General features: G+C 28.8%; 3 protein-coding genes across 3 annotated transcripts; 1 reads left to right on the top strand and 2 right to left on the bottom strand.

The window, feature by feature from the left end:
- Positions 1–799: 799 nt before the first annotated feature.
- Positions 800–7,013, bottom strand: LOC123295243 (H(+)/Cl(-) exchange transporter 7). Its single transcript, XM_044876512.1, has 8 exons — positions 6,719–7,013; positions 6,313–6,652; positions 4,661–5,092; positions 3,831–4,122; positions 3,631–3,769; positions 2,890–3,153; positions 2,438–2,827; positions 800–1,392 (listed from the first exon to the last, which is right to left on the bottom strand). The coding sequence occupies exons 1-8, from the start codon at positions 6,794–6,796 to the stop codon at positions 958–960; spliced, it is 2,370 nt and encodes a 789-aa protein (XP_044732447.1). The 5' UTR covers positions 6,797–7,013; the 3' UTR covers positions 800–957.
- A 1,391-nt stretch (positions 7,014–8,404) lies between these two features.
- LOC123295975 (phosphatidylinositol N-acetylglucosaminyltransferase subunit Q) lies at positions 8,405–10,832 on the bottom strand. The gene is made up of 3 exons (XM_044877436.1): positions 9,765–10,832; positions 8,996–9,303; positions 8,405–8,577 (listed from the first exon to the last, which is right to left on the bottom strand). The coding sequence occupies exons 1-3, from the start codon at positions 10,781–10,783 to the stop codon at positions 8,405–8,407; spliced, it is 1,500 nt and encodes a 499-aa protein (XP_044733371.1). The 5' UTR covers positions 10,784–10,832.
- Positions 10,833–15,309: 4,477 nt separating this feature from the next.
- On the top strand, positions 15,310–17,672 carry LOC123295974 (nucleoprotein TPR-like). Its single transcript, XM_044877435.1, has 4 exons — positions 15,310–15,472; positions 15,864–16,209; positions 16,643–17,055; positions 17,559–17,672. The coding sequence occupies exons 1-4, from the start codon at positions 15,431–15,433 to the stop codon at positions 17,670–17,672; spliced, it is 915 nt and encodes a 304-aa protein (XP_044733370.1). The 5' UTR covers positions 15,310–15,430.
- The last annotated feature ends 372 nt before the right edge of the window (positions 17,673–18,044 follow it).

Here is an 18,044-nt window from a genome sequence, read left to right as displayed (position 1 = left end):
ATTATTCGTGAGTTATTATGGCAAATTTATTAAATGAATGACGGTCGATTTCCATTAAGTAAATCGCAAAAGCCTCTATTTACGGAAGCCTGAATCAATTGATGAAAATCAATTTATGAAAAAGAAGCGCTACACTAGCTTATTTTTTAAATGTGTACTACCCACAAGTATATAAAACCAATTTTCAAAAAGTGCAGTTGTGACTTGTGGTTATGGAAACAAATCTTTTTGAAAATGTCAGTCGGTGATAGCTATTCTTTAATTAGCCATTACCGAAACCAAAGAATTGCCGAAACTGTCTGGAATTATTAATAATTGTATATCCGAATTTAATGATAATATGATAATGTTTATAATTTGTATTATGTAGTTAGTTAAAAATTTGTAATAGTATTATTTAAAAAATATAATGCTTTAATTAGACTTTTTCCTCAGAAGATTAAAAAAAGATCCGCTAGATGGCAGGAAATCAAAATATTTGTATCTCCCTAGTTCTGCCATCTAGCGAATCTTAGTGAAAAGGCTAATTAAAGCAATATATTTTTTAAATAATACTAATAAAAATTTTTAACTAACTACATAATACAAATTATAAACATTATTATATTATTTTTAAAACCGGACAAATAATTATTAATAATTGCAGACAGTTTCGATAGTGGCTAACTAAAAAATACTTATCACCGACTGACATTTTCAAGGTTTGTATCCGTAAGTCACAAGTGCACTTTTTGAAAGTTATTTTATACTTGTGGGTAGTACACATTTAAAAAATAAGCTAGTGTAGCGCCATTTTTTCATAAATTGATCATGAACCATTCAGGCTTCCGTATCTATGTTAAGTATTTTTCAAATAAAAATGGGAATATAAATTACTATACAAACTAAATTCGCAAATTAATTCTCAAGAAAAATTGTCTAAATGAAATAAAATTCCTGTTCTAGAACAAAATATAATTATATATCCTTTGAAACAAGTAATTCATCTAAACCAATTCGGCCATGATGATGCCAAACTCGATATCTAGCTAAATCTTTACGTGTAACCATACCAATAACTTCATTCATATCATTGATAATTGGTAAATGGCGTAGACCAAGTGCACGAAACAGTCGGAACATACGTGGTAACGATGTTGAATGTAATACTGTATACGGTGCTGGATTCATAAATGGTCGTAAATCAACAGAATTTGTTTTCTCTTCTTCAGATATATCAATATGATCAATTGTGGGATATCTTGGATATTCATTACGGAATATATCACTTGAAACGTAATCACTATGGGCCCAATATTCAGCTGTTTCATTGAATAATCGTTTTTGTAGCAAAACAATTAATTGTGAGCGTAAAATTAATCCACGTAATCTACCATATGTCGTAACTATTGGCTGTGAAGTTAAAAATAATTTTTTTAATAAAATATAATAATTATAAATTTTTATTTTTGTGGTTTTTTCAATCTACCTGTCCTTACCAAAGTTATTTTATTTCAAGCTAAACTTTAAAGGAAATGAGAGAAAATGAAGTTTAAAGAATAAACAAGGTTTAAATTATTTATTGGTATTGATTGAGGAAAATTATTTATAATTATCGTTTAAAAGCACTTTGTATTCGGTAACATTTCCTCATGATCAACGGCACAAATATCGATTTTGCGATTGAAGGCTTTTGGTCGATATATCAAAAACTGCTCATCTAATCCAATCTCGATTTCAAGGTAAATGTCTAGGAGTCCGACACAATGAAACTTCAAATTTTAAAGGTAGGTTTTGCGGCCACGATTCACCTTGTATTCCGAAAGTTGTATTTTCTTTTAGGTAGACTCCTTCTATATTATTAATACTTTTATACCCTGTATATATGAAATATATATCAAGGTACACTAATTTTAGTCTCAAGTTTGTAATGCTTAGAAATATTGATGATACAAACAAAATTTTGATATAGCAGGGCGTAAAAAGTGAGTTTGAGTTCGTAAATGAGCAATATACGTCAATTTAGTTTATCTTGTAAACCGTTAGAGATAGAACAAAATTTTAAATGTAAAAAACGTTCCTTATAAAAAAATTAACAACTTTTGTTTGAAACATTACTCACTTTTTTATCCGTAAGGGCGGATAAAACTTTGGTGTTCATTTTCTCCAACACTATTAAAGATAGGGAGTTTAGAAAATTTGCAGGTAACTTCAATAAGTGGTCTTGTAAAACATTCTCGAAAAAACGAGAATTCTAGAAAATGTTTTCGAAAACAAAATGGCCTTCATAATTATGTTGGTTTTTTAAACTCTTCTATTTTGTAAAAAATAATGCAAGCACTGACATTCTACACTTTCTATACAGGGGTTGTTTTTACTTGTTTAAATAAAATATCAAGATCGGAGAAATAATTGAAAATTTCAGTTTATATGTTTTGTTTAATAATACGAAAATTACCTGATCGCTTAATGGTGGATCTACAACAGGAAATCCATTATACGTGGACACTTTAAGCACTTCAATAATATGTCCAACATTCTCAACCGTTTTAAAAGTAACAACTGGATGTGACATCACTTCACTTGCATATACCGTATGCGATAATGGTGGTGGCTCCCATGGTAATAAGGGTATTCCGGCCAATTGAATATATGTATCGTAAATACCTTCATTAAAGAAATCACCAGTCCATTTAGCCGCAATTAATGTAATAATTAACGGCAAAGCAATTGTTATATTTCCAGTGGTTTCCATTATAATAACTGTTAAACTAATTGTCATACGTACAACACCACCTAACTGAGCCGCAGCACCAATTAATGCGTATTTCCCAGGATTTGCTAATGCCTTTAAAATAATAATTTTGTTTATAAATTTTGAATATTTTTCAATTTTGCTTTCATATTTACCATTTCAGGATAAACAGCGTTAATACCGGAAGCAAATAGACGACCCCAAGCCGCTCCAGTTAAAAGTGTTGGAATAAATAAGCCGGATGATACACTTAATCCGAATGTCCAACATGACAACAAGAAATATACAATAACAAAAGTGAATAATGATTTAGCATGATGACTTCCAGCTGGATCATGAAATAGTGATTTCACTGAAGCCTCAGGTGTTTGGAACCAAATAGCAGCTAACGCATTATATTCACCATCATTACAATATAACTGAAATTATGAAAAGTTATGGTAATACTTTCCGTATTTGTAAGTTTCTCAGTCAAGTCACGCTGGCTACAAGAATCAACATTAAAAAATCTTGATGACTCCTGATTAATGTCTTACTGAAATTTAACTACCATTTTTAGCCAAATAAACGATTTTTATTTTTTCTAGCACTTGTGTGATTTAACTTACAAAATTCTAAAAAAATGCACAATTGTATACAGTTTTTTCATTTTCTAGGAGAATTGGAGCCCAAAAGTAATGAAAATCAAGTTTTTATTTGACTATTAGAAAATAATTTTTTTTAAATATCTGAAATCGACCCTGAGAATTAGCTTTCTATTTGGGATTTTTGATGATTTTCTAGAAACTATGCATTCAATCATCAAATTAAACCAATTTTTGGCGCTGATATCTTACCGTTAAAATTCCATATACATTGTTTGTTTAATGTAAGGTAAGATTAGAGTGACTACTCACTTGCACGGGGAAATCTGTAGGATCTTGGCCCAAAGGTTTACAATCGTTTAAGAAAAACATCATTAGAAAACCAACGGTAGCACTCATACCAGCTACCAAACATGCTTCGATTACTTTAATCCACCTCTTTTTTAAAAGTCTGAAACCATTAAAATTTAGATAAATTGGTAATTCATTTATTCATATTTAAAAGAACCAACCGTATACGATATACTGCCAATTTATAATTAATATGATTCCAAATAGCACCTAACAGCCCACCAAGTGCTCCCATTAAAATAAATATTGGTAACTCATATAATTCATAATCGAGATTCTCAAATTTTCCTAAATTTAAGAGTCCAGCATAACTTAACTGTCCTGGATGTCCGTGATATGCTGATAAAACAAAATTTAATGTAAATGTAGATACAACTGAAGCAAGAAAAGTTTTCCATGTTAACGACTGATTCCAAAAACTTGTACCCTCTTCCAAGGAAAATAATACACCACCTGCAAAATAACATTTGTGGTAAATAATGAGTCTGGCGCCAAACTTGTAAATGTCAGCTTAGACGGTTAGTTAGCTTAGGCGCGGATCCTTCAAAAAAGGTTGTGGTCACAGCCACCTGAAAATTTATATTTCCATTTCTAAAAAAGGAAATATTTACAAAATTTATATAACACTCTGCCCCAGATTTTTTACAGTGTATCGTTTCACATGGACAAAGACCGTGGAACGAACACTAGTAAATTACGAAAATTATAAAAGTAAATGTATGTTTGTTTGCACATCGCAATGTTACATTTAGACTCTGAATTACTGAATCGATTTTGATGAAATTTTTACAACTTTAAAGGATATAAAATTAAATTAAACGCGAGTATATATTTTACATTAAATAATTTCGACCTAAATAGACCGTGAACGTGTGACGTCGCACGTCTATTAGGCATGCCCCTCGTGCCCATAACGGTGGATCCACGCTTAGAACTCACATTGCGATATAAAACGTTTGTGAGATTTTAGTCTGAGTGTTTTGGAACTTACCAACAGGTGCACCAAAAGCGGCCGACACACCAGCAGCTGCTCCACCCGATACAAAATCACGTTTTTCATGATCCTCCCGAAAATATTGAAATATCCCTAAATCTCTACCAAATGTTGTACTTTTTCCTTGAGATATTCCAGCTGCTACAACAGCACCAGAATGTATCATTGGCCCTTCTTTACCACCAGCTAAACCTCCTACAACGGAAGTTACAACACCAATTGCTTTCACAAATAATGTTTTGATTCGAACAATTCGAGGAACTTTCACACCATTTAAGTAACATTTTACTTGTGGTATACCACTTCCAGCTGCAATAGGTTCCACATACGCTACTAAAATTGACCCTATAAATACTGGAATTATGTTTGTAACAACCCATAATAAGTAGGGAATGTATAAACTACCTAATATCACATTTTTATCAACACCTACAAATTTTTATTAAGGAAAATTAACAGAAAAATAGTTTTTCTTGAAATAATTTAATTGCATGTCCAATAACCCTTTTTTCGAACTATTAGTAGAAGACTTAGAGTTGGCAAAGTTGACGTCCTAAGCGTCTTTCAAATTAATTGCTTTCGCAGTGATTGCAAGTCTAATAAAAATATAAATTGTAATTAAAAATGTACCCAAACTTTTGTATAAACATGGAAACTATTACAAGACTTTCCTCTGTTTAATACTCTAACTACAATTCTAGGTTCTAATTATATAATACATTTTTTGAAACTATCATATTATTTCAAATTTTTAGGTAATATTAACATAAAAATGAATTCATCTGTGAAAAAATGTCAATCATTTTATGTAACTTTAGAACCGAAAACTTGGTCTCAAACTTTAGAACATTGTAAATTGAATCAACATGAAAATAGTCAAAAAATTAGTGGAATATTGCAAAAAGTTTTGTCTGGATATTTATTGTAAAACTTCTTTTTAATTAATATTTTTATATAAATTTTGTTGAAACGAGTTTCAAATAAATTACAAATTTGTTACTGTTATTACTTGTTTTATTAATTTTATTGTTTTAGATTTTTATTCTTATAAATGGCAAATCAATAATCAAGGAGGTGGCAGGATCATTTAGTATATGACACATATATTCCTAAAAACGCTCGCATTCGGAGCTACAGACATCAGATCAGAGATTTTTACACCGTTCAAAACTTATCAAATCAAGAAGATGTTTCGAACAAAAGTTGGTGATATTTTTATGAAAAACACTTTTGTTTACAGTTATGCTCTATTTGTAAAAAAATAAAAACGATGTACGAAGTTTTGATGCCTGTATATTCAAAGTGGGCCATTTTTGAACACATGTCCTTTCTACCAAAATTCTTGTTTTGATATAGCTACTTATGGATATAATTGACCCCAACTCATTGACTGTTTCTAAGGAATTTCCAAGAGTAAATTTCAACAGAGATATCTTCAAATCAACTCTATATCCAATGGAAACACCTTGTAAAAAAGCAATGAATGTATAAAAAAAAATACTTGAATTACGAATCCGTTGGCATAGGTGGTAAAAATTAACAGTTTTTCTTTTTAAATTTTCAGGAAATATGATACACAGGAACGATCTCTCAAATTAATAAAAATTACTTATTTAGTTATATACATTTTTCACTCTGTAAAAGGATACTTTGTTTTAAAAACCCATATTTAATTTTCGATAATTCTTCAATAGATATATCAATTGCACATGCAATTAACGCTGTAACCATTCCAATTACAATAAATAAAATCCATCTTGCTAAATTTTTTTTTATTATAAACTTGTATCCTTTTTTCTTTTCTTCATCAAGCATAAGATAATTTTCACATGTATCATAATCCAATGACTCATATTTAGCTGATAAAACATTTAGTGATCCAGGAATAATTGCTCCTTTTGTTCCTTTTGTTTTTCTAAGTCTAATTGAAGCAGATAGTGGACTTTTAATTTCATCTTCAGTTAATCCTGCATTTATTGAGCTTACATTCTGTAAAAATAATTATTACATTATTTAGTATAAGATGTTATAAAACAAAGACAGTATAAAACTTACGCGAAATCTATTGACTTGAACATCATCTGGAGATTCACAACTATTTATTATTAATTGTTCAGTATCATTTGTTGACATTGTTGATCATAACTAATTTGCATATTCATTCGAAATACGCAATAATTGAAAGTTTTTACGTCAGATTTTCAAAAAAATAAAAAACTGATAAAAACCGTGATAGTGATTAATTAGTTAAAGTAGTTTATAAAACAAATATTTTTTATGAGTTATGATATAATGATTCATTGATTCATGTGATTGTATTTTTATTCTTTATTAAAATAGGGGAAATACTTTAGTTATCAAGACTAAAATACAACTATCAATTTTGTATTTGATGCACATTTGATGTAAATAAAGAAACATACATAATATAAGAAGCAAAGAACACTTTAAAACAGGATATAAGATACAATCTTCAATTAGTTAAAAAAAGATGAAGAAACTTAACATGAATGCGTGTTTTCTCGTTGTCTCTCTTTACATCACATGAGATATTAATGAACTGTCAAACATGTGTCCTTACATCCATCGTGGTCCAATCTAATCACGTGTGGTGATAGTTAAAAACGCAAAATAGATTATATTTTTTAATTTTTTTTGATATTTATAATAATATATCCTCATTTATATTTATGCTAATTTAATAATTTTATACAAGATTTAAAAACAAAAATAAGTTCAAAACATTACAATATTGTAATGTAAATTGCCTAAGAACCACAGATTAATCTAATCACGTGTCTGATAATTAAAAACAAATAGATTATATTTTTTAATTTTTTTTGATATTTATAATATTTGTATATTTATAATAATATATCCTCATTTATATTTATGCTAATTTAATAATTTTATACAAGATTTAAAAACAAAAATAAATTCAAAACATTACAATATTGTAATGTAAATTGCCTAAAAAGACAGATTAATCTGTGCTTAATCGATTGCTGTATAAATGGACCATACTCATTTTTGTTATTTTTCAATGAACGTTGAAGCCATAGACCAGGGCCGGATTAACAAGTAGGCAGAATAGGCAGTTGCCATGGGCCCCCGATTTTAGGGGGCCCCTGAAAAATGAAAAAAACTTCTCTAAGTCTTTATATTTCTATCAACTTTTCTCTAAGTGATGGAGACCTCCACGAAGCTATAAATAACTTAGTTCGTTTTTATTCTAGAGATTTGAAAGAATTTTTTATTAAAATGAAACAAGGTAAAAAATACAGAGTTGAAACAAGGTATAGAGTTGATTTGAATATATCTCTGTTGAAATTTACTCTTGGAAATTCCTTAGAAACAGTCAATGAGTTGGGGTCAATTATATCCATAAGTAGCTATATCAAAACAAGAATTTTGGTAGAAAGGACATGTGTTCAATAATAGCCCACTTTGAATATACAGGCATTAAAACTTCGTACATCGTTTTGAATTTGAGTCGAATCCATTGAGTTCCGTCTAATAATTTGGTAGTAGGTCGATCCATTTAATAATTTGCTAGTAGGTACAGCATGTGTCATATACTAAATGACCCTGCCACCTCCTTGATTATTGATTTGCCATTTATAAGAATAAAAATCTAAAACAATAAAATTAATAAAACAAGTAATAACAGTAACAAATTTGTAATTCATTTAAAATTTGTTTCAACAAAATTTATATAAAAATATTAATTAAAAAGAAGTTTTACAATAAATATCCAGACAAAACTTTTTGCAATATTCCACTAATTTTTTGACTATTTTCTTGTTGATTCAATTTACAATGTTCTAAAGTTTGAGACCAAGTTTTCGGTTCTAAAGTTACGTAAAATGATTGGCATTTTTTCACAGATGAATCCATTTTTATGTTAATATTACCTAAAAATACGAAATAATATGATAGTTTCGAAAAATGTATTATATAATTAGAACTTAGAGTCGTAGTTAGAGTATTGAACAGAAGAAAGTCTTGTAATAGTTGCCATTTTTATACAAAGGTTTGCGTACATTTTTAATTCAAATTTATATTTTATTAGAGTTGCAATCACTGCGAAAGCATTTAATTTGAAAGACACTCAGGAAAAACGATCAAAATTCATTTCTTCTTTTTACAAAGAATACTGAGAATTATTGACTATATTTTATTGAATATTGAACTCAAAAACTTTCAAATGAAGATAAACCATGTATTTTCCTCGTGTACTTTTTATATACAACCACCCTATTAGCATGAAAATCTATTGCGAAGACATTCCTTTATTCAAAATTCCATCCACGAGCTAAGTGTAAATCGTACCAGCAATCATAGGCGCCTTTATCAACCACATATAGGTAATAAACAATGGAAAATTTTGAAGCATTATCTTTAATTTCAGTAAAATCTCATCAATGGCAATTAAACATAATCGCAATGTTGCAAAAACTGCATAATACATAGTGGTTGTTGGTAATAAAAACAAAAGTATAGTGAATGCAAGTGTGCCTACAAACAATTGACGATGTGAATATTGACAAGAATCCACTCGGTTCCTTAAAGGATTATATTTTCGACCAAGAAACAATCTCCATAATGCACTTAATCCCATAATTTGAAATCGATAGAATCTGAAATTTTTATTAAATAATTAAAAAATGAATAAAATTAAAAATTGATCTCGGAAATAAGAACGTCTAGTCGTGAATTTTATGATTTTATTTGTCCAGAACACATTAGAAACATATAGTATTTAGATGTGATGTGCTTAACAAATCTTTGCTATAAGCATAGCATATACGCTTTGGGCAAAGAATTATCTTTTTTTTTTCGAATTGTCTATTTTTAATAAATGTTAAGATTGAATTAAATTTTTCTTAAATGTTATCAATGTTTATTAAAAATATGTTCAGAATTCTGATGTTATTAGCCTGATCTTGGGAGTAATATCAAGCGCAAATTCAGAAAAATTTTAGGAGAGTTTAGTTTTTTTTCTTATCTACTGATACCAAACCTTAATTTCCTTGTGGGGGAGGGGGTTTAGTAGATTCAATTACATTTTTCTGGATCCGCGCTTGGTAATATGGATTACCTTGATGCGTAAACGTAAATACAATAAACATGAAATGTTCCTAATGCAATTAAATCAGCTAACAATGCTGTTACAAACGTTAACCCAAACGGAGCTAACCATTTTACATGTTTTAAACCTTGAACTAACGGTATACCAGCCATTAAAAATGTCCACCATAGATTAATATGATACAAAAAGAATCGACCCAACAATACATTAAACGAATGATTCAATTTTAAACCTGCCGGTGATCCCATCAACCATTCTAATAATTCTCGTAAATTCGATACAGCACCTTCAACAATTCTATTAATTACCGTTACGACAGAATCTTGTAAATGTGAAATATAATAAACTAGAATAAAACCACACATTATATCGACTGGAATAGCAAAGACTAAATTCCATGTTTGTAAATTAAATCGTCCGTTTTTCTTAAAAACATCCACTATCAGATATAATTGTTTTAGCCAACGTACAGCATGATTTCCTAATGATGAATACTTGTATGTTGACTCAAATGTATTCAAAAATGTTAATATTTTCTCCAAAAATAAATGTAATAAACTTATAATAGTAAATAATATTTTATCAACGAATCTATTAACTATATTATGCGATTTACGATTTTTCGTTTCTTTTATTGACTCGGATAAAATTTGAAATTTATCATAATTTTCTGGACTCTTTTGGAATAATTCTGATTTCTCGAATGGTATGCGATCATATTTCATGTAAAATATTTCACATTCTGGATGATTTAATGCATCATTTATATTTTGTAGTTTTAACTGTTTAATTTCTAATTCATTATTTTGATTCGTCGATAAATGTACGAATTCTTGTGATGAATTTGATGAGCCTACGTTATATTTTGTACCAAAATAACCTATTTGACGTTCATTTTCAGTATGTCTATTACGTTTTGTGCTGTGAATTACATAAAATGATATTTCATTTGATGATTTTCTAATGAATCCATTAAGCCAACAATCAATTTTGATATCGCTTGGAATAAATAGAAATATTTTTAACATTTTGCTTATTATTTACAAAAAAGAAAAATAAACATAACCAAACTTTACATCGAAATGTGTATTTGACATCTGTCACAATTTGTCATACAGGATACAGCAGAGTATTCTGAAAGTTCGATTGAAATGTTATAGATGGCTTTACAATATATATCTGGGAATTTTGAAAGTTTATAATGTTAAAAAGATAATTGTTTAAATATACTGAACGTCTGAGTTTTGAACCTAATGAAATTTACAGATATCGGGAATTCGGATAAAAGATTCTTCATAAGTGAGACCAATATTTTTAGTTGGTACAAAATTAGGACTAAACATATAAAGTTGTTATACTTTACATTATTAGGCTTACATTATTGTAGTACATATTGCCTATAACTTTAAGGAAAAGATATATTCCCTAATTATTGCGTGATGTGAACATGAAACTTTTATTGGCCCTTCTCCATTTTTCTAGTTTAAAATAATTTGATTGATTGAAAATTACATTATAAATGGTACATTTGACCTCAGTCAATTGTTATTCCAACAAATCAATTGTCACCATAGAAACTCACCATAGAAACTTTGAATTATCTAAATAAATTTAAGTTATAGCTTAAAAAAACTTAATTCATATTTTTTAAACAATTGATTTTCTGTGGTAGGTAGTTAAAACTATCTAGTGAAAGGTGAGATTGATAGTAATCATAAAATTAATGAACTATGGCAAAATTATCTATTGCAAGTATTGGTAAGCAAATTGCATACTTTTTTGAGCATGGAAATGGTAATATAATTGATGCCGTGGAGAAACTGAAACATGAAAATGAAATTATAAAATTTGAAAATTTAGCGTTTGAAACTTATTTATTAAAAGTGGATTCAACATGTTTGCAAAAAATGGACCAAGAAATTGATGATAAAAACTCAGTACGTATTTATATAATTTTATATAGTACAGGGTGAAAAAAGAACCTATACAAAATTCGCTTGGACAACAAATTCTGGCCTTTGTGACAATGTTAATGAGAGTTTTCGAACATAAATCGAAATTTATGAATACAAGTTCTTAATATTCTTAAATCTTTTTAGCAACATGCAGCCCCAAGTATGCCAATATTTACTCAACGTAATAGGGCAACAAAACCATTAGCAGAAATTTCTATTGAACAACCAGTGAAAAAAATAATTCCTGTAACGTTTACTATAGAACTTGCTGAAAACGAAATTGAATCAATAAACGTTGAAGCTGAAAATTTTTTAAGAAAATTTGAAAATAAGATAAATTCTTATTCAATAAAAATAAAAGAAATTAAAATCCGTATTGAAGAAATTCAACAATCTCAGGTTCTTTTAAATAATATTATTGAAGATAACACAGATCCAGTAACAAAACATTTTCCAGGTAAATTTGTGCATTCATCCAAATTAATTTTTGATAAATAATGTTTAGTTTTGTGAGTAACTTGCGTATATTTTAAGCTATTGTTACCCACCGGCAACCTGCACTTTTACGTTCAGGAGTATTTTTAAATTTTCATTAAGATTGCCAACAAAGATTTTGTCCATTTGTTTTAAGGTTCCCCAAAAAATTATTACAATTAAAAACTTTGAGATTTCTTTGCATGGCGAAACTCATAGCTTAATATTTTTGGATTTGTATATATGGGCGAAGAATTTCTTGATTTGCCTCTGGATGAGTGAGGTAGGCTTAATCCGGACCTAGTATAGTCCGTCCTCTTGATATTGAGCTCTAAAAAGCATTGCAACTTTTGTGTTCTGAAGGGCTTTCATGTTTAAGAGTTTGTTAAATTCTGCAAATTTCACTTGTTCCAGCTATTAAATTTACAAAATATATTGAAGATTGGATTAAAAAAACCGATATCAACATACAAAAACATCGCGTAATGAAATTATCATTGAATCGCAATTTAAAAAATTTAAATGATTATACATTTGACGAATTAATGATTGATAATAAAAATAAAAATAAACCTTCTATTAAACAAATTGATTTTGATTATACAAGGACAAAAAATCAAATATTAATTCAAGAAATTGAATCGAAATCTCAAGATATCGCTGATTTTCGACAAATATTAAGCAAATTAAGGCCTGTTGCAGAGAGAATAGAATTAACACAACAGTTATTAGAATTGAAACATATAAAACAAAAAGTATTAGAAACAGAAGAGCGTATTAAAAAATATCAGATTGAATATCGCATTGTTCAAAATGAAACTGAAAAAGCACATAATTATTTAAAAAAATTGATTGATCTAAGAAATAAAAGTTCTAAAGATATGAACTTAAGTATTAACGAATATCTTATGAAATGCGTTGAATTAAAAAATCTTCAGCGTGAGATACAGGTAACTGTATGGTTGATATGCAATCAATAGTACATTTAAGTAAAATTATTGCATAAGCTATTACACCCAGCTCAAGTTTAAAAGCTAAGAAAAATTGACGGTACTAACAAAATTTTGGTATGTAGATATAGGTGTTAATAAAAATCTTCGTTTGTCTGTTTGTCCGACCGTCTATCTTTCCATCGGTCAACACGATAACTCATAAACAAAAAGAGATCTCAGAGCGTAAAAAATAACTTTCGAGTTCGTAAATGGGTAACATATATGAGTTACATATATCGAAATTTATAACATATGTGAGATCGGATCAAATTTCCTTGTGTTATTAAAAAAAATTGAACTTTATGACGTCATCAGAATAAAAAAAATTTAGTTTTGCTCTATCACATCCAAATTTGATCCAATTTTGATAAACCAAGTGGGTAATTCTACTAAATTTGGGTCATACTTTTCAAATTTGTAATAAAAATTAACCTAGCTCTAAATAGTTTCAAGAATGTGGAGTCCTGGCCGGGGAATCAAGCACATTTGTGATAGCTAGCGAAAAATTGACATCACAGCTGAAAAGAATGACCCAAAATTAGTGAGTTTCAAAAAAAATTCCAATAAAATAGGATCAAATTTGCCTGTGTTATTAAGAAAATCGAATTTTTGAACTTTATGACGTCATCAAAATCCAAAAAATTTAACTTTGCCCTATCACATCTAAATTTTATCCAATTTTGATAAACCAAGTATGTAATCCTACTGAATTTGGGCCATACTTTTCAAATTTGTGATCAAAATAAATCTAGCTCTTATTGGTTTCAAGAATGTGGGGTCCTGATCCCGGAATTAACCAGATAAGTGTTAGCTAGCGAAAAATTGATATCACAGCTGAAAAGAATGACCCAAAATTAGTGGGTTTCAAAAAAAATTCCAATAAAATAGGATCAAATTTGCCTGTGTTATTAAGAAAATCGAATTTTTGAACTGTATGACGTCATCAAAATCCAAAAAATTTAATTTTGCCCTATCACATCTAAATTTTATCCAATTTTGATAAACCAAGTATGTAATCCTACTGAATTTGGGCCATACTTTTCAAATTTGTGATCAAAATAAACCTAGCTCTTATTGGTTTCAAGAATGTGGGGTCCTGATCCCGTAATTAACCAGATAAGCGTTAGCTAGCGAAAAATTGACATCACAGCTGAAAAGAATGACCCAAACTTAGTGGGTTTCAAAAAAAATTCCAATAAGATAGGATCAAATTTACCTGTGTTATTAAAAAAAATCGAATTTTTGAACTTTATGACGTCATCAGAATCCAAAAAATTTAATTTTGCTCTATCACATCCAAATTTTATCCAATTTTGATAAACAAAGTATGTAATCCTACTAAATTTGAGTCATACTTTTCAAATTTGTGATTGAAATTAACCTAGCTCTAAATGGTTTCATTCGCTAAGGCTACATAACCCTGATGTAATCTATAATGTAATAAATAAGTAAATAGATGATCCCTTAGCTACAATTAATTTTAAATTTAATTTTTGGGCTTTTAGCATTTAAAAAGGAGAGCAGATATTCAAAGTGGCCATAAAATGATGTTAAGAAGGAAATTGAGAAATATAAGTACTCTTCCAATGTGCTACGATTTATATGCATATAAACACTAATTTTTAATGGTGGTGATTTTTAACATCTGCAATCGATTGAAGTTGAAGGTATTACCTCGCATAAATTAAAAACTTCCTTTTTTTTTAAAATTTTTACGATTTTTAACATTTTTTTTATATAAAAATAGCCAATACCTAATTCTAACATGGTCAATTCAATAAATGGGCTCCTTCAATTTTCTGGCGGAAATCGATGATTTTGACTTTAAACGGGCCGCCTATTACCATAGTATTAAAAATAAACATTAACATAACATTAATTATACAAATGTTTGTGATTTATGTGTAAAATTTTATTCTAAAAATATATTTTTAATATTGATGATATTTTCTTAACTATATTATATTGTCTGTGCCAATCTGAAATATATATATTTTTCTTAAATTAATAATCATAACGCTCATGAAGAGACGATAATATTGCATTGCGATTAAAAAAAATCTTAATATCTTTTATGGGGATATTACAAAAAATTTTCTGAATAAAAAATACTTTGAAAGTAGGTATGCCGTTTCACGAAGACCATTTTTCATCTAAATCAAAAACAGATTTAGTTGAAATTATAAACAGATTGGAAACTTACAATAAATGTAAAAGCATTGAAAATACAGTGTTTCAAAGATACTTAATAAAAATGGATCCCACAAGCTTAGAAATTGTAAATGGAGAAGTGCAAGTAAATATTTGTTTATATAAAATTAGCCGTTAAGCATCGTTCGTCCGATTTGCTGGACAATATCAACAGGAATCAAAAAATTCCAAAAAAGTACTTCTATTTATTCCACAATTCTCCAAACCATTGTACCAACTCCATTTTCCTCAGCTTTTTCAGCTTTTACTACTTTATACTGTTTTACAGCAGTTTTCGGGAATTCTCCCACGCTTGATTTTAAATTATCATCATACTGCCACTCTGCGATGTCTGCTACTACTTTTCCATAAAAGCACATATTGTAACAAAAAATCGCACTTGATTTTATCCGGTTAGGATGCACCTCCCTCCGAAACCGCCATAAATAGGAAAACTTTTGAACTAGAAGACAGGAAAATAATTATTATTTTTTAAGTTAAGTGACAAAATGGATGCAGGTTATGCTTCAACAATAAGTGGTCTTACGAGTCCATCAAGATTTCTTTCCAAATCAAAGTCAAGTTTTGGCTTGACGGCAACGCAAATGAGACACTCTAATTTAAAAATATCAAGTCAATTCAAATTGGATCTTGTTGAACAAGCTCTTCAATGGGAAAATGAACAAACTGACAAGGATATTGAAAAATGTGAAGATGAAAAACAATCCCATTTATCAAAGATAGAAGAAATGCAAATTCGTAAAAATGAAATTAAAAACACAAAAGTATTGCTTAATCAACTGGTTGAAAATTATGCAAATCCCATAACGAAACGAATAACAGGTATGCTTTTATTTCATTTCTAAAACTTCAGATATCGTTTTTCATTACTATTTCTGTGAATGGGGATGGAAAATAAGAATGGAAAACTGTTCTAAAAAAAGGCAAGAAAAAAAAATTTTAACTCTTCTCGAAAATTGGCCGTAATCTATTTAAATTGGCCCTTTTCGTTTTTTTGTGCCATGTTCTAAGATTCTGAGATTCATTACCTAATTTATTTATTTTAGATTTACCTAATTTATAAAATAGTACAAGGTCTGGTATTCGACAATATCTGTAGGAACAGGGTATTTTAACAATTAATTAGCCAATTGCTTATTTTCACTTGTTTTAGGGTTAAAATTAATACGATTTATAGAAAAGAATATTAAAGAAACTGATAATAAAATACAAAAATGTTATTTACTTAAAATAAAATTCAATAGACGATTAAAAGAAATAAAAGAACGATCACCTGCAGACATAAATAACGAATCTTTAAAACTAACTGATTTTGATCGAATTCGAATTATTAATAAACAATTAAAGCAATCTATTGATGAAAAAGAGGACATGTTGAATATAAAACGTAGAGACCTTTCTATAATATCAGATTCATTAATACTACATAAGGAATTTCTACGTCAGCAAAAGTTGCAATTTAAGTTGATAAAACAGAAAATTGTTGATACACAAAAACGAATTAAAGAGCTTGAACGGCAGCAATGCTATGTGAATATTCAAATTAAGCATGCCGAAAAAGCTTATAATAAAATTATGTCGTTGAAAAATCTTCTATCATCTAATATGAATACTAGTGAATATGCGAGAAAATGCGCTGAATTAAGAGAATTACGACTTAGTATCAAGGTAAAGTCAACACATTCAAAGACGTTTGATCTGGCTACATATGGGCTTGGTGAGGTAACGTGAAATGACGTTAGTTTATGATTAAACTCTTAAAAAACTGATAAACGACGGCACAAATAGAAACTCACCGTGACTGCTTTCAAACTTTACGTCATCTAACTGGACAGAAAACTGTGTACAGTAACCCAGCATAAAAACCCTCTCACCTACGTCTTCAGAAACCCACGTAACGTCATCTCAACAAGCTGCCACTCGATTTGCGCTTGGTCTAAGAAAATATTGAAAGAAATTGACTCTTCGGTCAAAATTGAAACTACATATTCGTTTCATTTTCTTTTTATAATTTTATTTTTTGTTATGTATTAGTATATATAGTTTTCCAAGAGTAATGTGTGTAAGGATTCCGAAAATCCTTTTTATAAATTAAAAACCTACACTTACGTTGCTAAACTGTTAAGAGTTTAAAGAAAATACACTAATAATCAATTGATTGTATATTCCAGCATGGAAATAGACGACTTCAAGCACAAAACAGTAGAATGTTGCTTATGCGAAGGAAACTATTGAAAGAAAAATATAACCGTAAGCTAGCTCGTATTAAATTAAATAATGAATGATAGATATTCTAGAAGATTTTATATTAAGGACAATATTTTAATGTTAATTGTTAAAAAATATCTGTAATAATAATAAAAAAAAGAATATAAAATAAATAAAAAATAAAGTTAAAAACATATAGAATTGTAAGTTCTTTTTTTTAGTATATATTGTAGTGTACAAGGTGCTTCAGGGATAACCAAAGATTCAAACCGAGCATTATTATTATTATACGCGATATTAAAATGAATCTCGTACTAAATTGTCAAGCTGAAAATATAGACCTTTCATTTGAAATTCTAGAGATTGATATCCGAAATCATAAGAGGACGATGATTGCTTTCTCTTACTCCACACTGCCACAGATATAAATGTTATTCATCCACCAAATG

This window comes from Chrysoperla carnea, chromosome 3 (assembly GCF_905475395.1).
Source record: "Chrysoperla carnea chromosome 3, inChrCarn1.1, whole genome shotgun sequence".
Lineage (NCBI taxonomy): Eukaryota > Metazoa > Arthropoda > Insecta > Neuroptera > Chrysopidae > Chrysoperla > Chrysoperla carnea.
The sequence above is the reverse complement of the archived record's forward strand: the minus strand, read 5'-3'. Positions and strand labels throughout refer to the sequence as shown.